Raw genomic sequence first — 17,235 nt, 5'->3', positions numbered from 1 at the left:
AGACTCAACTGTCATATGACTGTATGGGTCCAACTAAGTCGGTAAGAAGTATTTTATCCATTCTTCTCTGATGTTACAGTCAAGCAGACTCGCATGAATACATCCGCCCAGTCCAATTTCCCCCCTCTGTGACGGTTCGGCCACCCTTGGGCCTGCTACATAGTGGAATGTGCGGCCAATATTGGACTTTTCTTTAGGCATTCATATTTATATTATTTTTGCCTTTATTCATATAATTTATGCTGACCACATTCATTAGTGAAGCGCTACACTATTTGTATTATTTTGTTTGTTAAAAAAAAAAGTCAACCGCTACAAAGCCCCGCTCATCTCCCCCTCCTCTCTGCAGCGCCAGCATTGTCACTGTGGACGCCCGGCTGTGGCTTCACAGCCGGACACGCACTGCTAACGCGCGAGCCGCGCTGCGCGCTGTGACCGGCCGGGCAATCATCTGAGACCTGTGACGTATCCCAGATGATTGCTGAGAGGGAAGGGGGAGAGGTGATCTTCGGGTGCCTCGGGTGCGCCAGGAGCAAGTGGGAGCTGGGACCCTCTAAAAAGAGGGTTTCCGCTCCCCACCCCAAAAAATGACATGCCAAATGTGGCATGTCAGGGGTTTACATTCCATTAAAGCAAAAGTTCAATTTTTGGGTGGAACTCCGCTTTAAAGAATAGAAAATTATGTGTTTAGAACAGCCTGATCAATAAAATTGGATTACTGATTGGTTGCAGTGGGATACTACACTTAGCATGTTTTATTTTCTTTATTGGCTGACTGGTCTGCCAAAATATTTCTGTGTTTTCATCTGTAAAGTGTATCTGTCATCATTGCATAATCAGCTGAAACAATATTAAAAAGATGTTGCTTGCCTTTTCTTGAGGATTATGCAAAAACTTTATGGATTGAGGTATATAGTAACTTCCAAAAGGTTTACATTTAGGTTAGTTTAAGCCCCATACTCATAGGCTCATGTGTAACAAGTTGACTCATCATGTTGTGGGGCCCCTAGTTTAGGATCTTGCCATCACATTATGAGATTTGTCCTTTGTATGTGCCATTTTCTAAAGTTGTATGACCCTATTTGCTTTTAAAGTGTGTCTCCAGACAAAACATTCTATTTGTATTGTCAATGGCAAAGCTGATTTTTGAAAAACTGGTGTTTCTTCTGTTTGTAGAATTTATACACAACACAGCGTTTCTTCTTTGGCTACAGGTGACTCTCTAGAAGACCAGGATTCTGATCTGGAGGATGAGAAGTCCAAGAATAACAGTGGGGCAGCCCTGAACATGAGAGGTAAATATTATAAAAAGAAGATGTGCAGATTAAAATGGAGAAAAATATACAGAATGTACTTATAGAGCAACTGTCCTACCAGGCAGCATAGCCAGGCCCATGATCTCACTTTTTTTACGCTAAAATCAAAGCAATAGATTAGCCTTCCATGAAACCTTAGGGTTTCTCCAGAGGTTGCTAGGGGATTCTTTCCAGATTTAAGGAGCATCCTTTCTAGTGACCATCAGGCTAATATGCCTTTAATTATAGATTATAGTAATTATTAGAAGATTTTTCCTTAGCCTGGAAAGTTATTTCAATGGTTCCTCCATGTTAAAAAGGTTGAGAACATTCAATAGAGCTTGATCAAGGATTGCAATTGGAGAACAGATCATTAATGAGGTAATTCCTGTACTCTCTCCTCCATTCTGAGAGGTCCATGAGTTTGATTAAAAGCACAACATGCGTTCAATGAGTTAGCCGGACTGTGGTCAGTGGGAGTAGAAAATGCCCCGGGCTTGGTGGTGAGTTTATGTAAAAAAAAATTAAATACCACTTATGGTCAGTATGAGGAGAAATAGTGCCAAATCATAGTTCCCGACCATTGGGATCAGTGAGAGGAATAATGCACAATAATTGGTGTCATTAGAGGAATAGTGCCCCATCATTGATATAAGTATGAGTTGTAGTGTTCAATCATTGCTATCTGTAGGAGTAATAATGCCCCATAATTGGTAGCAGTTGGAAGAATAGTTCCCCATCACTGAAAGCAGTAGAAAGAATAGTGTCTCATAACAGTGAGAGGAATAAGTGCCCCATCATTGGTCTCAGTGGGAGGAATAGTGTCTCATTATCATTATCAGTGGGAGGAATAATGCCCCATCCTTGGTGTCAGTGGGAGGAATAGTGTCCCATCATTGGTGTCAGGGGGATGAATAGTGCCTCATTATTGGTGTCAGTGGGAGGAATAGTGTCCCATCATCTGTATCAGTGGGAGGAATAGTGCCCCATCATTGGTTTCAGTGGCAGGAATAGTGCCCCTTCAGTGGTGTTATTGGGAGGAATAGTGCCCCATCATTGGTATCAGTGGGAGGAATAGTGCCCCATCACTGATCATTGGTGTCATTGGGAGGAATAGTGCCCAGTCGTTGGTGTTGGTGGAAGGAATAGTGCTCCATCATTGGTGTATGTAAGATGAATAATGCCTTGTATCAACGAGAGGAATAGTGTCCCAAGGGCCAGATAAGGGAAAGCAAAGGACCACATCTGGCCTGCAGGCTGCAGTTTGGAGACCACTGAAAAACAATGAGTTTTTAAGCTACCCATAAGGGTGGGATTCTCCCCAATGACCACAAAATGTAAAGAGCATTCTTCCCAGTGACTATCACACTATCTATATGAGTTATAGATAACACATGGTACAACCTTAAAAAGGTTTTTTTTTAAAAAAAAGACTGCAGTGGAGCTTGTTCGCTCTCCTCCATTATGAAAGATCCATGAATTAGACTAACAACACAATTGCTTAAATAATCCCTCCCTTTCCTTGTCTTCTTCCAGTCATGATTGCTGATGGTTAGGGTTTACAGGAGGCAGATGTCGAGAAAGATTTAGGGACATAAACAGATTTAATTCAATGCGGACATAGGGACTCAAGATCAATATATCGTAGGACACTGTTCCAATATCTATCAAAAATTGAAATTCCAGTTTTGATTGAAATAGAGAAATAAAAAAATATATAATGAGATGTTTGACAATAATACTTTCTTTCTCTGTCTGCAGGTGTCTTGCTTCATGTTATGGGAGATGCACTGGGGTCAGTGGTAGTAGTGGTGGCAGCAATCATATTTTATGTCAGACCTTTAAAACCTGAAGAACCCTGCAACTGGCAGTGTTACATCGATCCCAGCCTTACTCTAGTCATGGTGGCCATCATATTATATTCCGCTTTCCCCCTCATCAAAGAAACAGGCACTATATTACTCCAAATGGTCCCTGAGGATGTTAACGTTGGTGACATTGGTAAGAAACGTTCTTTTACATGTGGAGAAGACTTCAATAATGTTACTTGTATTTATACGTATATTATCAGAATTGATATAGTATCAGCATTTTCAGATTGCCTAAGGCTGGGTTCCAGCCTTATCTTCAGGCTTGCACAGTTATAAAGACTCCTCTTGTGTACTGAAATTACTCATTCTGATTTCACTGCACAGTGTGCATTAGAAGATCGAGGCAACATCGAGCTCTTTCCTCTCCAGCCTTACTGTCCCTGGCTGGCCCTTTCTATTTATTGGAATTCAGTCCTTTCAATAATGGAGGCTCAGCATCACATGCGGGTGTTACCTAGGATGGTCTGCATGCAAATTCAACCTGCCTAGAAGCTCCCACCCCTCCAGACTGGCCAACATCCACCCATTAAAGCATTTTGATAATTGCATAACCTCTCCTAAAGCCTCGTACACACCATTAGGTTTTTTTTTTTTAGTTCATCGCAGCGAGTTGAATGAAAAATAACTGGCAACTCTCCCCCCGCTGTGCTATTGTGTTCGGACATGGGGGCGGCCCCCTGCCAGAACACTCTGCTCAGCGCTCACTGCCATTGGCTGAGAGCGCTGATTGGGAGATGGTCAGCTGCTGGTTTTCCAGCAAACCCATCTGACAGAAGCCAGCCAAACTGACTACTTTTGTCAGTCCAGCTGCCAAACACATGGGCCAAATGTTGGACAGTTTATATTTAACCGGCCAATGTCGCCCGATATTTGGCCTTTATGAGCCAGTCTACTGTTTGCATCAGAATTGGGGGCTCTTGCAAAGAGTACTAAGTGCTGTGATGTTTTCAGGAAGCTTGGTAGAAAACTGTACAGAGGGGTTCCTCTAGGGAGGAACCAGGGAAGGCCAAATATAAGCAGATTATACTTCAGGTCTAAAGTGTTTATGGGTTGTTCGAGGAAACTAGAACACCTGAAGAAAACCTACACAGACTTAGATAAACATAAAACTGCATAAAGGTGTTTTTTTTAATAAAACAAAAGAGCTCAGTGCTGCAGGGCTATATGCCGTCCTAAACTTGATGTTCCAGAATATCTTGAATAACTGACTGGATTCTTAGTTGTTAGGATCCCAGCAGCAAGTAATAACCCTTGTAGTATTTACATTCATCCGCTAATGCCACATACACATGACTGGACTTTCCGTCAGACTAGGTCCGACGGTCTCCCCGACTGACTTTTCAGCAGAGTCCGACAGACTTTCCAAACGAAAGGACTTGGCCACACACAATCACACCAAAGTCCGACGGATTCGACCGTGATGACATACGACTGGACTAGAATAAGGAAGTTCACAGCCAGTAGCCAATAGCTGCCCTAGCGTCGGTTTTTGTCCGTCGGACTAGCATACAGACGAATGGATTTTTCGACGGGACTCGAGTCCGTCAGAAAGATTTGAAACATGTTCTAAATCTTAAGTCCATCTGATGTTTAGACAGCTAAGGTCCGATGAAGCCCACACACGGTTCCGTCGGACCTTTGCTGACGAAAAGTCTGGTCGTGTATACACGGCATTAGTCCATTACAAGGCTGCCTGGTTGGAGTCACCATTTTAAAACAAGAAATTGCTGGCTTTTTTTTTTCAGCCCATCAATGTATTTTAGTTTTGGGTAGAGTTACATAGTTACATAGTAGGTGAGGTCGAAAAAAGACACAAGTCCAACCTATGTGTGTGATTATATGTCAAAATTACATTGATATATCCCTGTATGCTGCGGTTGTTCAGATGCTTATCAAATTTTTTCTCAAAACTATTGATGCCCCCCCCGCTGAGACCACCACCTGTGGAAGGGAATTCCACATCTTTGCCGCTCTTACAGTAAAGAACCCTCTACGTAGTTTAAGGCCCTTAAATAAAACCACTTTGTGAAACAATGCCAAGTTATGCATTAAAACTTGGTATTTCAGGGCAGGAGATATGGCCCTGTGATTGATGATTGATATTACAGCCAGACAAGCCTTCTTTTGTGTACTGATCCATATAAATAGTGTCTTGAATAAATATGGGAGGTGCCATATTCATTAGTAGCTCATCATCATAAAACTGTTTACCGGAATGAAGTACTAGGAGAATAATCACTTGAGTCATTTCTGTTTGTTCTCAGCCAGCCTTTCTATATGTGCCTTTGTTTCCACACCAGGAAATAAACACACATAGGCACAAAAACAGCACAGTTCACATGCAGAGGATATCTGATCTGTGCTTTTGAACTAATATCCAATGATCCCATGTAACCTTGAATAACATGCTTGTGTCCTTACTTTTATATTCCTTATGATTAGCTGTATTACAATATGGCTGCTTATGATCTAGCCAATCCCCTCCTGTTTACAGAGAACCCTTTCACACTGAAGTGCTGCAAAACCTGCAGATAAAACGCTGGTCATTTTTGCGGTGCTTTTGAGGCACTAGAGGTGCGATTTTTATATAATGAGACGATAAAGAGCCATTTTGAGGTGCTTTTTTTAAAGCACTCCAAACATGCCCCAGAGATGCTGCTTGCAGGATTTTTATTTTTTTTTCACCACCCCGCAAGCGCATTGACCGGGTGTGAAAGCATTCATTGAAATAATTGGGAAGCAGTTCTCAGGTGCTATTTTTAGCGCAAAAGTGCCTGAAAACCGCCTCAGTGTGAAAGGGGTCTAAATGATACTTATGAAACAATAAAATACCTTTAAGAAACTGATTCCTAGAGCTAGTATATTTTCGCACAGCCTCTTCACTGTAGATCAATGGTCATCAACCTTGTCCTCAGGGCCCACTAACAGGCCAGGTTTTATGTATTACCTTGGGGAGATGCAGACTAGAATACTGCAATCACTGATTAGCAAATGATATAACCTGTGATGTATTTCAGTTATCTTGCAAACCTGGCCTGTTAGTGGGCCCTGAGGACAGGGTTGATGACCACTGCTGTAGATGATCCCAGTGCAAGATAGTGCAAACAAGTGGTCACGTTATCATTAAAGTGGACGTAAACCCGATTCATGAAATTTGACCTAAGCACATATATCATATATCTGTAGTGTTTTCTTATCTCTCTCCAAAGTGCTAAGTCACATGTCTTTCTGCTGCTCTGTTCTTCTGTTATTATCATGATAACTTCTGACAAGTTCTCCGACAACTGAGGCTAAAACCAGCTTGGAATTTGTGTCAGGGTGGGTGCTATAGATAGATTAGCAGAGAGCTGGTCTATTCACAGCACAGCTCTGCACATTTCTTCCTTTCTCTGCCTATGTGGGGGGGGGGGGGGGTCTGCCTTCTCTAACACAATGTTTACTTTCTAAAGAATACAGAAAGCTGAACACAGCAGATATACATGTAAAATTTATGTAGGGAGATTTGTTTCATCCCTGTGTATCCCTATGTATCATCTGAGGCTGTTCATGTCACCGGCTATATGGGAGGGTTTACATCCACTTTAAGGTTAGTTTTACAGAGACGTTCAGTGTGAGGGTTACTTTTAGAGTTATAGAGAGCGTTAAGCCTGCCATAAATGGTTCGAATCTCAGCCGGTTCAGCAGGAACCATCTGAGATTCAAACCATGTATGGGCAGGCTGAATGTACCTATCTATCGATCAACTTGAGTACAACGAGCCTGTCAGATTTTACATGTGGTTACTGCTTGAACACAATGGCTCCTCCAGAGGCATTCCCACTCTGTCTATGGCTGGCTTTAGTGTTATGTTTAAAGGTAGGGTTAATATTAGAGTTGTGGATACAGATAGTCTTAGACCTTGTACACACGGTCGGACATTCCGACGGAAAATGTCTGATCGGATCGTGTTGTCGGAAAATCCGACCGCGTGTGGGCTTTATCCGACTTTTTCCGTCGGAATGTCCGACCAACAAAGTTTGAGAGCTGGATATAAAAATTTTCCGACAACATGATCCGATCGGACAAAGTGCCACGCATGCTCAGATCAAATTCCTAGACCAAAGCTATTGGCTACTAGCCTGAACGTTGTCCCGTCGCAACGAAATAACGTCATCACGTTACGAACGATCGGATTTTCCGACAACTTTGTCCGACCGTGTGTATGCAACACCAGTTTCAGACAAAATCTGACGGATTTTGTTGTCGGAAGGTCCGACCGTGTGTACAAGGGCTTGGGGTTAAAGGGAGGGTTAACCTCAGTGTTAGGGTTACATAGAGGGTTGGGGCTAGGGTTTCAGGGAGGTTTAATATTAGAGTTACATGAAGGGTCAACACGAGATATGGTATGAGGGTTAGTAAACGTTAAAGTTACAGGGAAGTTTAGTGTGAAAGTTATGGGGTGGGTTAAGGTTAGGGTTACAGAGATGGTTAGTATGAGGGGTATTGATTCATAGAGTTATAGGGAGAGTTAGTGTTAAAGATGATGATTGGATTATAGGTAGGATAAGTAGTAGGGTTAAAGGAAGACTTATTGTTTGGATTACAGGGAGGATACGTGGTAGAGTTAAATGAAGGCTTATTGTTATGTTTAACAAGCAGGGCCCTGTAATTTTTCCTGTATTGAATTGTTGTAATTGTAATGTCTATCCGAATGTTGTAAGGCACTGCGCAAACTGTTGGTGCTATATAAATCCTGTATACTAATAATAATAATAATTGTTAGGGTTACATTGAGGGATAGTGTTAGGGTTACAGGGAAGGCTTTGCATCAAAGCCTACCAGTGCTTAGCTTCTAGTTGACAACTGACACATTCTCCTATTTAAAAGATTAGTAAGGGTTAAGAAAAAACATATATATATACTCATCTAGGTGGTTGCTGCATCTTTCATCTGCCAGCTCTAAGACTGAGAACTGAGCAATCAAACACAGCTGATCACTCAGTTCTCAGTGTTCCGTGAGCAGAGTGCACTCTGCTCTGCCCCTCCAGTGCTCACTGGAGTGCTGAGCTGTGGAGAGGGTGGAAGCTGCCGGTCCAGGCTTCTGGGCAGATCCCGACTATATGGTCGGGATCTTTTCGGGCCTGGACTGGCACTGTGATGTCAGCAAACAGTGCACTTTAGCCCGCTGTCAGCTAAAAACAGGTCACAAGAGTGCAGAATAAACTTTGCTACTGTGCTCCCCAGGAGAAGTATAGCCAAAAGCTTTGGCTATACTTCACCTTTAAATATGACTTGCGCCAGGTTTACATACTGTTTGGTGGACTTCAATACAGGAAAAGTTAACGCTGGGAGGTTACAATGTGTTTGAACAACTCCACAAGCAATAACCAATGTTTCTAGTACACACACAGATTACTCTAAAAGCTGAAATTGCTTGCATTCCTTGTTATCATCTACCTGTGTGGCTGTTTAAAATTTCACTAAGGTTGTGTGTATCCAATGATTCTCTTTCTAGTTTCCAAGACTTTAAATCGCCCCAACCCTTTTTTACCGTTGAGGAACCCTTAATCAACTGAGCTCTTGGGCAAGAATGTCTGATCATACAGCTCATGGAATGCTAGTGTCACCAGTGATTTGTAGATATATCAATAAATAAAAGAAATAAAATAACTAACCCTGCATTGGTGTTCAGTGCAAAATACACTGATCAGTTGGAAACTGGCTTTCACATTCTTACTTACCCTGGAAAAGGGTATTTAGTGTTGGTGGAAAATTGCTCCAGTTCATTTCCTCCAGTCTCTTTATCAAAGGAGCTCACATGCCTAGGATTTTTGGAAGTACGTTTCATTGGCAGCTCAGTTTTGGGAAAATGATTTTGTAAGATAACTTGACTTCTTTGGGTCTCAGTAGTATTATGATGCAAATTCCTTAACCATGGTGGAATCAAAGGAGAAATGTTGAAGAGAGAGAAATAATATCTTGGTAGGTTGTTTCAGCTGTGGGAGGAAAAGTCGTAGTGTCTGGTGTCTGACAAACATTATCTAATAAGATATGCCCATGTTATCAAAGAGCAAGTAGTGCACAGAGCATGGAGAGAATACAGTTACATACCTTAGAGTTGAACTGCTTTTTGTTAACATTTCCTGTTGTCTTGTGTTGTTGGCTCAATGTGCAGGTGTCAGGAGCTGGAACTTGGCAAGTAGTATTGGGCTAAAATCAGTCTGCCTATTGATACCCAGCACTTGAATGAGCGATAGCTTAAGAAGAACACTGAAGCCACTACTGGATAGATATAAATCTGCTGCAGTGATGGACAGCAATGAAGCCCCCTGTTGACTTCTAGGGTTATGATAAACCCCAGTTGAAAAACTCTGCTTTAAATGTACAGAGACACTCAAAGTGTTATACAATGATGGCTACTGTGTTTTGCACTCATACACATGGGGTCATCATCTCTCTTATGCAGCTCTGGAGTCTGGTAGGTTATTGTACAAACGAGAGGGATGGGATAGCTTCCTGATAAGGTTACTTTGAATGTATGTATTATCATTTACAGTATGTCCCAGTGTCTGTGCTACCATAGATACAAGAGGGCTGTGGTATTAAAGTGCCTTGAGGCAACATATTTGCTGGGCTGTCCTTGATAGCAAGTGGAGCAAGGTTGTTTCCCATTTTGGACCCGCCATTCTGTTTTTAAATTTATTGAGCAGTTCAATGATGCTCAAATGCCTCTTTCACGCTCCTCAAATTATCGAGTAAACCCACAGATATGAAGAACCCGCTAAACTGGGTACAGGACCATAGTAAAGTCACATCGAGTTACCTACATGCATATTTTTTTATTAGTTTACAGAGCCAACAAGGTCACCTACTATACCCTGTGGCAAAACACATTTGTTATTACTGTTGCTTGAGTAATATATTGACCCAGTACTTGGACAATTTGTGGATGCACTAAGTATGGTTTGATGTAACAAGCCAAGACACAAACCAATAATCTGTGCTAGTGTGTTACATTTTACACCTGCAGTCTTATAAGCAGGCACACACTGCTTACAAGATGAGCATATTGGATGGAAAAAATAGGCAACTTATGCTCTGCACACATGACCAGTTTTCCCGTCGGAATAAACTCTGAAGGTTTTTTGGACTGAATTCCGCTGAAACTGTCTTGCGTACACACGATCACACCAAAGTCCGACCATCAAGAACGCTGTGACGTACAACATGTATGACGGGACTAGAAAAAGGAAGTTCAGTAGCCAATAGCTTCCGTCTCGTACTTGCTTCAGAGCATGCATTGTTTTTGGTCCGTCGGAACAGCATACAGACAAGTGGTTTTCCCGATAGGAATTGGTTCAGTCGGAAATATTTAGATATCTATTTCTAGGTCCGTCAGATGGGGCATACACACGATCGAAATATACATTGAAAAGCTCCCGTTTGACTTTTTCTGTCGGACATTCCGCTCATGTGTACGTGGCATTAGGGTTCCAGGTGATCTGATCTTAAGATGATATGGATGCTATTCTATACTATGTAGACATTTCCAGTTTTTGGAGAACTGTTTTGGTTTTTCAAAGTTCATATTAATGAAGAATAATTGAACAACTGATCAACTGGATCAGCTGGAAATTTCCAAATGGTCACTGTCAGACTAGAGAGAGTATGCACATGTCTGCCAAAAAATGCAATTGTACTGTATGGTTAGAAGCTAATACTTTCTAAGATAGAGGGAAGGGATTGATTGAAACTGGGGACTACTTTCTGTTTATTTGTGCAGAGGATGATCAGCAAAGACAACTGTCAACCTTCAATATATGGGTATGTTGCAAAGAAATATTGTAGGACCGGCAGTACCCTTAAAGTGACCACTGGCTTTGTTAGATCGTTCTGTTAACCGGAATTCATAATATTGTTTGAGTACCATGACTTCACCAAGTGACTGCTTTGGTCATTTAAACCAACTGCTTCTCAAAATATCTTTAATTTCTTTTGTTTCCATGTTCTATAGGTAGCAAAATATCATTAATCCCAGGAGTGAAAAGTATTCACGAAATTCACATATGGGAACTGGCAAGTGGAAAGAACATTGCAACCGTTCATGTTAAGTTCCAGAGCCTCAGCGACTACCTGGCCTCTAATCGCAGCATCCGAAAGGTCTTCCATTCGGCTGGGGTCCATGCTGTCACTCTTCAGGCTGAGTTTATCAAAGAGAAGGAGGTCTCCTTAGCTTGTAGCAACCCCTGTATCTCCAAGAACTGTGATCCTTATCTCTGCTGCAGCCAGGAGCTCGTCCCTTACTCTGAGACCAATGGCACGGCTCTGAAAAAAGGCAAATCTTCTCAAGTGTGGTACCGAAGTAATGACTTAAACATTGATGCTAACACACCGGTCGACCCTCTGTACATAGAGAATCCAGAAGTGAATGGTGTCGGGAGTGTAAACCAAGAAAATGAGGCTCTAAATGCAAAATCTACTCGGTTTTAAAAATGTTTAGATGAACCATAGTGAGTTTAAAAACCTTAATAATTTTCTGAGGACCAAAACACTTCATTGGATGTATGATGATGTTATGGTTTGTTTGCCTATATACTCTGTGTTCTTTGGTAGACATTACTGTCGAGTTCTTGAATGGGCAATGTATACCTCTGCTAGGGGATGCACATATGGAAAACAAAAGCCTTTAAATGCACAATCGATCAAAAACACACTAAATTACATTGATGTTAAACCCTCTGTAAATATGGGGGACTATGTAGTACGTACCACTTTGTGATGTACAAAATCGAGTCTGGATGCCTATGAATCTATATTTGTACTGTTGCTTTCTTGTGTACTATGAAACTGTATAGACGGTATGGTTCATTAATGGCTCTTTTGTTTGTACGAATATGTCATAGCTCTAAACCATGAAGTGCAATTATCTTGGTGCATGCCTTGAAAAATGTTCACTCCTTTAATTCTAGCAGAACCTGAAGTTTTATGTCACGGGTAATTCAGTGACAGAGCTGGTTTCCAGAATCCCGCACATAGTATTGTTTTCTGAGTTTATGGACTTCAAAGCAAGGGTCTTCCATTTTTTTGTTTTTTTAAAGTATCTAGAAAAAGATATACAAAATAATGGACCCTAACAAACTAAGTATAAAGACTATAACGGTACCCAGTTTATGTAAAAAATATCAAAAAAATATTTATTATATGATAAAAATTACACATGCATACATATCAAAAAACATACATAACACACAAAAGCTGCACATAAAACATAAACAAAAATCTAGTACTCCTTGAATACAGATACCAAATGAGGGTCTCTTTTTGAGGTCTTCCTCCCAATTTCCTATTTTGCAATCTAGAAAAAGAATTTTGTTCCTTGGCCATAGCAACCATATAGATTATTCCTTTCAACTTCTGATCTGCACTGTAGAAAAGAAAGATGTTTGGTTGTCACAGGCTACAGGAGCTACACTTTCTTCAGGGTATTTGCTAAATAGGGTTAACTGAAAATGATTTACAAAAAACACAAAGCAAAATTGGTTTCATCCAATGTTGTTTGTTCCTTGCCTTTATATGCACTGTACTAAAGTAGCCGTTCTGCAGAAAACATAATAGAACATATATGTATAAATGAAAAAAAGTAAATAGTATCTTTTTTATATTATATATTCTCTGAACTCAGGTTTTTTTTTTATGATGTCTTAGTTTTGTCTGTGTAAATTACACTTTAAATATAAGATATGATGTTCAACACAATCAAAAAATACAACAATCGCGTCTGTAGTGATAAGATGAAAATAAAATATTAAAGTGAAAATATATTTTTTGAAGATTCCCTTGCGCTTAATAAATAGCAGTTTAAATGTGACACCACAGTATCCTGTTTCACACCAATGGTGACATTGGTCTCTAAAAATTCAATTGGCTGTCTCCCTGTTAATACTAATCATCAAAGCAGTAAAATTATTATTTGAAATAAATCTTGCCGATTTGTTTTGCCAGGAACACAGAAAGCTATTCAGGCAATAAAGTTATAAGCAGTGCGGAAAGTATGATGCTAATAGCAAGTGGAGTTCATCTGAATGTGGCCACAGGAAATTTACCACCAATTGTGTAATATTAGTGTCTGCCTTATGGAATATGAGGTATAGAGGTAGGCTCTAAGGCTACAAATTTTGTCGATCTGAGGGGCCACATTTGAAATAAAATACAACCATAGGGGCAATATAAAAACCAAGCCATGACTAGATTAGACTTAAAGCAGAAGTAAACCCATCCACAAGACAGTTTAATTTACGACACGTGCCGCAAATGTAACAATCCCATTGGTTGTGCTCTCAACCAAACTGTCAAACCATCCAATGGCTGGTGTTATAAATTATCACATGTGCAGCATCATGGCAGTTGTAGTTTAAACAGAGGTAAAGATGGCAGCCTCCTTGGCTGAAAACGATAAGGGGGATTTACTTACACTTAGTCCTGTACACACAGGAATGTTGGGAGATCTTTGCCGGTACAAAAAATACCGGTACATTCTGCCCATGTGTATGTCAGACGTGCATGCTGGAAAACCAGCAGCCGATCGACCCCTGATCAGTGCTCATCCAATCGCAGAGAGAGCTGATCGGAGGCGCGGGGTGGGGGGGGGGGTGGGGTGTCCCCCTGTCAGAACACAAAAGCTCAGCGGGAGAGATCACTGAACTAACCTTGCATGGTTAGTACAGTGGCTCCCAACCAGACCTGTCAGCTCAGCTGAAATGTCCATCACGAAAGTTCTACACACTCTATAGGCAGTGATGGGAGGCTGTTTTTGCTGCGCTGAGTACAGCCTAGTAGATTGAAACATAGAAAAGTGATGTCAGAAAAAAGACCAAGTGGTCCATCGAGTTAACCTGGTTTTTTTTTTTTTTGTCTGAGTATAGATCTATGCTTGCCCCAAGCATGTTTGAAACCACTTACTGCTGACAGCCAATCACTTTGTATTACTACAATTCCTTAAGGTGATTTGCCTTTGGATGTATTCCTGGCTGCATAACAAGTAAAATACCTGAGGGCTCAATTGGGCTTTAACTGGCCTTGTAATGGCAGTAGTCTGTTTTAGTTTTTTACTTGCAAAGAAACATTAATCAGATGAGCTGTTTTGTTGCAAGTTCTTCATGTGTTTTTGAATGCTTTTGCTTGCAAATACCAACATCTTGCCCACCACAATTTAATGAATGATAGTTTGCACTCCCAGATACTAGTTTTACTTCATTTTTTTTTGTTTATACGTCCCAGGATGACATCAGAACATCAGCTGTCTAAACAGTCAGGAGGAACCTTGTGAGAACCACTTCTATTTTTTTTACCCTTTGTGATGCAAAGGAATATCAAATTCACTGGGCACTAAAAGTGCAGCAAACAGGAGCAAAAGTGAAGTCTTTGCTCATATCGAACCCATTGGGCCTTCATAAGTCGAAGTAAATGATATAGTTGTTTTTATTAACAGCTCTGCTTTACTATTTTTGTGGACAAGCTTTCAGATATCTGCCTTATATTGAGTTTACTTCTTATGGATTTATAATTTAAAGAAAAAAGTCTAGGAAAGGTGAGGCTAAAGGTGTCCTAATGGGCCATGCAGAAGCCAGCAATTACAGGGAGTGGCCCATGGGCCTGTCCCTGAACGAGATAGATCCTTCCAAATCATTTAGGTCCCCAGGCCAACATTTTCCCTGTAATTATGATATTCTGCTTATTTATGCAGGGAACAATGACAGACAGTGACAGACAGGGTGAGACTTATGTCATCATTGCTTTGTGGTTTGGACATTTGTATTCTGTTTCTATTCCTCTTTCCATTATTGGGAGGATTGCTGACTAGGGTGTGTATGCTGAGTAAAGGGAGATTGCTCAGGGCTGTGACTGTGCAATTTTAGACATTCAGACTCCATTATATATGGAGAGAGCTTTGGAGAAAGTCTAATTTTAAGCCTTTTTTTCTTGAGCAGATGGGTTTGGAAGGTAGAAATCATCAGTATGTATGTACCATTATATAAATGTTCCCTGGTGCCCATTTTGGAAAAAAATGGATGCCACACATACTGGAAGTTATTTATTTTGTGGCCTGAGCTATGTCCATGATGCTCCAGTGATCTGAAAAGCAAACTCAAGAACCAAAATTATTCTTTCTATATCTATATCGTTGTATATGTTCTTTCCTAGCGATACAGTAATCTGAGATAGGTAATGGCACAGCACCTTCCTTTTTTTGGGGGGGAAATCTTAGTGCCATTCCTTTTGGCTGGTCCAGACAACAGTCATGTTTTTTTTTTTTTGGGCTGGATAAACACCCTTCAGCCATTTATGTGATAGATATTACTAGGTATTGACAACTGATCAATTATGGAATTTATTTATTTTGTTTGATATCTCAGACATTTAACTCCAATTAGAAATAAAGGGTACTAAAATTCAATTTTGATTTGTTTCAACATATAAAAGTAATCAACTGATCAGGTTCTGTCTATGAGTTTAGACCTCCAGAATTTTTATCTATCTGCTACAGATCATTCGGTTGTAAAGAAGAATAAATGTTTTTCCGAGGCTGAAATCCAAAATGTATTTTATGTTGTCAATTCACGTCATGGAGAGTTCATCCAAGTCCGATACAGTTATACACACAGCCAAAGGGTTTTGATAACCATTTGCAATGATAATCCACAATTGTGAAAATATTTTTTGTGCTGTCTCTGTATATTTTATGTCCAGTTTACGATAATGCTATAATGTATATGACATCTAGAAAAAGTAATAAAGTGTTTTATTTTTGTAATAACTTTGATGTAGTATTTTTTGTTTAAATCATAGTTTTTGGTATGATACTAAGCGGTGGTAAGACTTTGATTTTTCTACTAAAAGGCATTAAAGTGATATTAAACCCAAGAGTAAACCTTTATTATATTGTAGCTTACCAATTCTTAGATGTAATAATTGCATTCTTTTTTGGTCTTAGGCTTTCTTTCCTCTATTTTCATTTGGTGATCCAGCTAGTAAGCCTGTTTTTCAAAAGAATATGCTCTCTTCCAGGTGTATCAGTTTACAGGGCTGAGACAAAACCATTTAGCTGTGGCAGTGGTGCTTACAATGATCAGCTTTTATTTAGTCGTGTAAGATCCCAAAAGGAAAAAAAATACTGTTTGCTGTAATTTTAATATGTGAGCTGTAGTTTGGCTTCAACTTGTTGGTGTAGTTAAATCTGCTAGTGCATTTAACACTACCCGCCACCAGACCGACAGTGCTTCTGTCTGTTGTGCCCCCTATGCTCGTTCATACAGAGTGGGGGCAGTCTAAAACAGGAGGGGTGTTACTGGCCAGATCACCAGGTGAAAACAAAGGGAACCCCCCCCCCCCCCAAAAAAAGACAAAAGCAGCCACCACATCTAATAATGGGTAAACTACAATATATTACATTTTTAATACTGCTTTTAGATGTAGATATGCTACTAAAGAGCAGTAGGGCTTATGGCTCTTGCTATGCTGAAACCTTAAGAGTTCCCTCCACTGGAACTAAGAGACCAAGCCCAACCCCTGAAAAACAACCCCACACCATAACCCCCCCTCCACCAAATGATTTGGACCAGTGCACAAAGCAAGGTCCGTAAAGACATGGATGAGTGAGTTTGGGGTGGAGGAACTTGACTGGCCTGCCCTCAACCAGATAGAACACCTTTGGGATGAATTAGAGCGGCGAGCCAGACCTTCTCATCCACATCAGTGCCTGACCCCACAAATGGGCTTCTGGAAGAATGGTCAAACATTCTCATAGACACACTCCTAAACCTTGTGGACAGCCTTCTCAGAAACAGTTGAAGCTGTTATAGTTGCAAAGGGTGGGCCAACTCAATATTGAACCCTACCGACACAGACTGGAACATCATTAACATTCACATGTGTGTAAGGACAGGTGTCCCAATACTTTTGACAACAAAGTGTATATGCATATCTACCAATTGGTATGTGCCCCTTCCAGTGATCAGAAGAAGTTTGAAGTTCTGCCCATCAGATGCCCTGGATGGTCATAGGGCTACACAGAGCAGGGAGCACACCCAAGG

The 17,235-nt window shown here is 40.7% G+C and overlaps 1 protein-coding gene across 2 annotated transcripts in view; it reads left to right on the top strand.

The window, feature by feature from the left end:
* Window positions 1–15,959, top strand: part of SLC30A10 (solute carrier family 30 member 10) — a 63,701-nt gene extending 47,742 nt beyond the window's left edge. For both annotated transcript variants that reach the window (XM_077485784.1, XM_077485783.1), the window contains exons 2-4: window positions 1,215–1,295; window positions 3,057–3,296; window positions 11,160–15,959. In XM_077485784.1, coding sequence (XP_077341910.1) covers window positions 1,215–1,295; window positions 3,057–3,296; window positions 11,160–11,635 — 797 coding nt within the window. In that variant the 3' untranslated portion in view covers window positions 11,636–15,959. The remainder of the gene's footprint in view (window positions 1–1,214; window positions 1,296–3,056; window positions 3,297–11,159) is intronic.
* The last annotated feature ends 1,276 nt before the right edge of the window (window positions 15,960–17,235 follow it).

This window comes from Lithobates pipiens, unplaced genomic scaffold, assembly GCF_037356315.1.
Source record: "Lithobates pipiens isolate NorthernLeopardFrog02 unplaced genomic scaffold, aLitPip1_a1.2 Scaffold_18, whole genome shotgun sequence".
Lineage (NCBI taxonomy): Eukaryota > Metazoa > Chordata > Amphibia > Anura > Ranidae > Lithobates > Lithobates pipiens.
Note: the sequence above shows the minus strand (reverse complement) of the source record. Positions and strands in the feature narration are given on the sequence as shown.